We start from the raw sequence: 5,903 nt of genomic DNA, 5'->3' as shown, positions 1-5,903 counted from the left end.
CTTCCTTCCTTCCTTCCTTCCTTCCTTCCTTCTTTCTTTCTTTCTTTCTTTCTTTCTTTCTTTCTTTCTTTCTTTCTTTCTTTCTTTCTTTCTCTGTCTCTGTTCTGGCCCTGGCTCTGTCTCTCTGTCTATCTCTCTGTCTCTTTCTTTCTTTCATGTATTTGGTTGTTACAGAGTCTCATTATGAAGCTTGGATTCCAAGTGATCCTCCTGTTTTCAGCCTCCCCAGTGCTGGGATTACAGGCATATGCCAGTATACCCCAGACTCTGTGGCTGGCTCAATCCGACCTAGGGGAGGGTCTGGCACAGCATGTGGTGCCAGGATCAAACTTTGGTCCCTGTACTTCCCTAAGCTTGCCTAAGTAGGTGTTTCAGTCTGCTGAGCTATGTCTTTAGACATTTATTTTCTTAAAAATATTACTACTGAATAAAAAGATGCTTACAGTAATTAAAGCCAACCTTGAAGTTTTGAAATTGTGATTAATCAGGATGGAATATCATTAGATTTCTACTGGGAAGAAGTATAGAGAATAAGTTAGGAAAATACATTGGATATATATACAGGAAGGAAAATTTTATTTTTGAAATGATGAACAAATTTTGGTATAAGTGATAAAATGACCTCAGTGATATATTTAACTACTACAAGTTGTGTACCCATAAACTTCTATTAATTCACACTTATAAATCCATACCTATGATCTCATACTCAGACTTCTAGAAATAATGAATGGGGCCTATACTGAAGCTGATGAAATAAAGATAGTTTTAATAGAGTGGATCCATATATCCCTCATGGAGAACACTCTGATACTTCAAAAGTAGAAGACATTATTTGAGCTGTCCGTTACTAAATAAAGCACAGACATTCTGGAACTGCCTAGAGCTCTGACTTGGGACATTAATCATCAAAGTTGAGGGTTAGTGTGTGATTGATTCATCATTCATTGCTCATCAAACTGAATATCGTTAGCCAAGTTGTACTTGTAGTCATCTTTATGGATACCAGTTCTTTTTCACTCTAAATGACAAGTGAAACAGAATGAACTGCAGGGATTTAAACTCCTCGATTAGGAGGAAGGCTACACCCCAGGCCAGGGCTGGCAAACCTAAGGCAATGCATGCCACAGCTTGCTGTGTGTTATCATTAAAACATCTAAAAGCTTAGCCACCACTGCAGACCTCTGCATGCTTAACCACTGGATTATGAACGTAGATGATTCTGCTGTCTGGCCAGTGAATTTCTCTAGTAGTTCAGAAGGTACAGGGACATCTTCATCAATGTCATAAATCCCACAAGGATTTTAGAGGGAGATTTTTAAGTTATCTTTTTTTTTTTTTTTTCAAATCAGTAGGACAGTTTCAATAATTAACACACTGCATACATTCTTCTTAGTGGTTAATTGCTGTACAAGATGCGGACTTGATATCCTATTTACAAACACCATTAGAACAAATCATTCTATTCATTAAGAGAATGTAACTATATATCTATCCTAACCACTTTGAATACACAGATACAAAATGGACATTCATCTGGATACCCTTTTTTTGTTAAGTTCTGTTATTTGAATATTATAGGTGTGTAAACTCAGCAAAATATTCTAAAAGAGTCCAGTAGCCCATAATAGTATTGGGTCTTCCACTTGACTGGCAATGTCAGAAATTGTTGACCTGAGTCCCCCACAGCTCAACATAACAGCATGGCTTTATTTCTTATATTTCGTTTTTATATTTTTCTACTGGATGGTTAAGACCAAGGTAAAGCAGGACCTATGCAACAAGAGTTGTAGCTTTTGGGTCTGATAAGGTCAGTGAAATCCCCTCAGGATTTATCCTGAGATCCTGTACCTCAGATTGTAGAATCTTTGTCAGTGTCAGTCATGTGGATGAGTCACGCCCATTGCTTTTAAGTTATCTTTGACCAACCTTGATAACAAGAGTTGATGAAAGGTAGGTAAGATTATTATTTCAATGGCACTTTACCATTTTCCAAGAAAATTAGGAATCCCTCTTTTTGTAATTTTCTTTGATTACTCATCATTGGGGCAGTGTGCATGGGCATTAGACATGAAGTTTCTGGTCCTCCTAACTTTTTTTTTTTTTTTAACATGGCTATAATTAGTAAGCACCTTATATCATATAAATCATTTTGCTCTTAAATTCATAGACAATCATCAATTTTCCTCTTTGATTTCTTATAGAACTGTTACATTATTTCTTAAAAATTTGGCTTAAGTGTTTGGCTCTAAACTGATCAAGTCCATGACGGGTTTTCCATCTCAGGCCGAGGGACCTGTGGGGACAAGACTGGAGGGGAGCTCTCAGGAGCACTGTGACTACTTCAAGTTAATTTGTATTCTGCCTGCGTATTGTAAGTGCCACAAGTAGATGTAATCATTTGAATACTCTGAATTCTAATTACCAGAAGTTAAATTAGCAAGTAGGAGACTGCCTGTACTAGAAATTATTTCATCAATAGCTTTGATAATTGCATTTTCCTTTTGCAGCAAACAAAATGTTTTAAGAAGGACCTTGCTTCAATTCTACTTGGTAATTTCTGAAAGTGTAATGGAATTAGCAGCCACTCCCTGCCTCAGACCTGGTTATTCTGGAAATCGTAATCCAGTGAGTACTGAAGCTTTCCCAGTTTCTCCTCCTCTTTGGGTTCTTCTTTTTCTTCCCCATCAGTTAATCCAGTTTCAGCATCATCATCCTTTAGGGCCTAGAAGCAGGAAAAGGGATGCTACATGAAATCAGTTGCATTTGCGCCAAGTTCCAGGTTAAGCTGGCCCGAGAGAAATACTTCCAAGCTGTCAGAAGCAAGCACTAAGATTTTTCTGTCTGACACACATTCACTTTGCTGCTTACATATGGCTTAAATTCCATCAGTGCACAGAAGTTGTTCCCCAATCAGCAAGCAACATGAAAGCAATGGAAAAAGCCCCTTAGAATATCGCAAGCAATAGATGTAAAATTGTTGCAAAGAAAATGTCATCTTGGTATTACATTAGGCCCTGATAGAACCGCTTTTTCCTCTACTGTGGTAAACATGCTATTAACCAGGCCATGTCTCACGTTCTTAGAGTTTAAAGAGCTGTTCAGCATCATTTACAGCGGCCTTGTTACATGCAGTAGGGTAATTTACAGAAAAGGCATGGCCTTTCATTGCCTTATTTCCTCCATGAGAACAGATTCCCGTGATCCTTGGGACATTCTAATTTCCTGCATTTCACATATACATTTGTAATGGCTAAGGAAGAGGAACAAAACAAAACAAAACCCCCATGCTACCAGCAAACGCATGTGTAGAGAAAAGTTCCCCTTCCAGTTGGAGTTCACCATCTTATTTTCATAACAGCTCCACAGAAAGCGAGGCTGAATTAAATTGATTTACAATTCAGTTTGACATCCAGAGATAAAAGGAGTTATGTTTGCACTTTTGTCAAAAACTCAAATTGTTTGGAAATCCATTTTTCATTAAGGAGCAAACAGCTCTCTCGTGGTACTGAATTCTCAAAACTTAGTCTGACCAGTTAGAAAAATATTTTGGTTTAAAATTTAAGTGTAACACAAATTGAAATACTAGAAAGCTCATTGTCTCATAAAATATATTCAAATGCTCTTCTTTTAAAAATCAGGGTATGTAACATTTTCCTTTTTTATTTTTATTTTTAAAATTTATTTATTTTATTTATTTATTTTTTTTTGTGTGTATGTGTGGCCAGCTCAGCCCGCCTGGGGGCAGGGCTGGCTGGCATGTGGTGCTGGGGGATTGAACCGTGGTCCATGTGCTTTGCTAAGCTTGTTCTAAGTAGGTGCTCTAGACCACTGAGCCATTTCACCAGCCCCACATTTTCCTAATGTGTAAAAATTTTGCCAAAAATATGAAAGAATATGAAGCTTTTTACTATTTGAAAATTTTAATCAGGATATACATTTTGTTACTTCAAAGAGGTTAGAGTAATTACACGCTTATACATTAAAGATACTTAGAATTTTACAAATTAAACTTATTTAAAATGCAAAATTATTAAAAGTTACATTTCCTTGATCACTACTTATGCTTTAAAAATTAAACATCTTTATGTTAGCTATTTGTGTTTTATCTTTTGGGAACTACCTCTACATATCCTTTGATACATGTTTTTGGGGAGCTACTAGAAATCGAACTGGGTCCTCACACTTTCCAGACAGGCCCTCACACTTTCCCTAGCCCTGGTACATATTTTATTGTGTTTACTTCTTATTGTTTGTACAGACTTTTTATATCTTTGTGATTTTTAACATTGTTGTGTGTATACTGTTCCCTAGCTTTAGGTTCTGGCATTTTCACTGTTTTACGTGTGAATGTGTGTGTTTGTGTTATAGGTACGGATAACTCTAGATGATGTGTACGCATGACAGACTGCCCGGAGTCTCACAAAGCCCAGGAATCTTAGCTACTGTCACTCTCCAAGCGAGTCTGGGAGCAGTTAAGGACTCAAATGCAAAAAGTATAAGCAGGCTTCAGGTCGGGCTATCAGACCTGGCACCATCTCCGTACTGCCTTCGTTTCTCCTGCCACATGCCTTTTTCTGTGTTCTGCTCATCGTTCTCCAAAGAGAGAACCTTTCTTCATCCACTCACTTACACAAAGACCCTCAAAGGTGCAGAACGGCACCCTGAGTTCTTGAATTTGCAAGATTTTGAATTCTCTCAGCTAATTTCAATGTGATCCTAAAAAACTGAGAGGTAGATTCATTACAGATTACGTGAGTAATCCTTTACTCCTACTCTTTGTTGGGAGGATCAGAAATGTCTTGTCTTTTCTGTTTCTTGAAATTCCTTTGGAACCCACTGAAAGTTTAGAAAACTGAAAATTACCGGTATTACATATATCTGTGTAGAAATATTTTCAAATTTAACCACATGCCATTTAACTTAGAAAGTTTAAACTTGAATATTTCTTTGAATATGAAAATGTCAATTATTAACCAAAGGGAGGAAACAACGTAATTATTTTAAAAATTTGTATTACTCTTTTCACTTGAGAGATGGGTGGGTGTCACTAAATGGGATATGTGTGTGCGAAATGACAAGACCATTGAATTTAATTGGGAAACTTTAGGCCGCAGATTTCTACTGTCCTTTGTAAACATGTGTATAAGTTTTTAGTGCTGTCACAGAAAATTGCCGTTGAGGTCTTTGGCTTGCTAGATTTTCATCTTTTAAAATAATGGCACCTATGTAATGCATGCTTCTGTCTGGAAAATCTATGCTGCTGAGCACAATCAAAATATGAATTAAAATAGTTTTTCAAAAGTCTTTAGAACTGACCATTTATACATCATGCTTCAGCCCTGTGCAATTTGAAATAAATGAGATAGTAAATCTTCTTTTTAAGTGGTTTTTGTAGGAACAGAAAGTGCAGAACCACCTCTGCAATTGTTCTGAATGAAAAAGGGCTAATTTTTAAAAATAATTTCTGTGTTATTGTTCATCACTGAAATGTTTAAGTCTATTCCTGCTCCAGAGGCTTAGCTTAAGCAAAACATTTTGCCTACCATTAGATTTAAATTCAGACCCATTCAATCAGTACCCATTACAATATTTTATCCTCTATGGAACAAAATCCAAAAGAAAAACCTCGTAAATACTGCAATTCTGAGACTTGGTAGAATGCGATACCAGAAGTTGTTCTGGGAATGTCACGTATTATGCTTGATTTCAAAGGTTTTGTGCGCATTCTTATGGTTTAGTTGGACATCAAAAGGTGTTTAGTCACCTAGCCACCAGTAACTGTCATGGTCATTATGCATGTCTACAACACACTAGAACTTTGTGCGATATCCTATCCTCAAACTGTTAGAAGTGCTGGTCATTTATTTGCCATTCCAGTATTTATCTTATGTTTTGCTCTT

The 5,903-nt window shown here is 36.8% G+C and overlaps 1 protein-coding gene across 1 annotated transcript in view; it reads right to left on the bottom strand.

The window, feature by feature from the left end:
* Positions 1-5,903, bottom strand: part of Syt1 (synaptotagmin 1) — a 594,727-nt gene that overhangs the window by 168,624 nt on the left and 420,200 nt on the right. Inside the window, exon 5 of the mRNA XM_004623750.2 lies at positions 2,603-2,725. Within this exon, the coding sequence (XP_004623807.1) occupies positions 2,603-2,725 (123 nt within the window). The remainder of the gene's footprint in view (positions 1-2,602; positions 2,726-5,903) is intronic.

This window comes from Octodon degus, unplaced genomic scaffold (assembly GCF_000260255.1).
Source record: "Octodon degus isolate 3935 unplaced genomic scaffold, OctDeg1.0 scaffold00004, whole genome shotgun sequence".
Classification (NCBI taxonomy): domain Eukaryota; kingdom Metazoa; phylum Chordata; class Mammalia; order Rodentia; family Octodontidae; genus Octodon; species Octodon degus.
The sequence above is the reverse complement of the archived record's forward strand: the minus strand, read 5'-3'. Positions and strand labels throughout refer to the sequence as shown.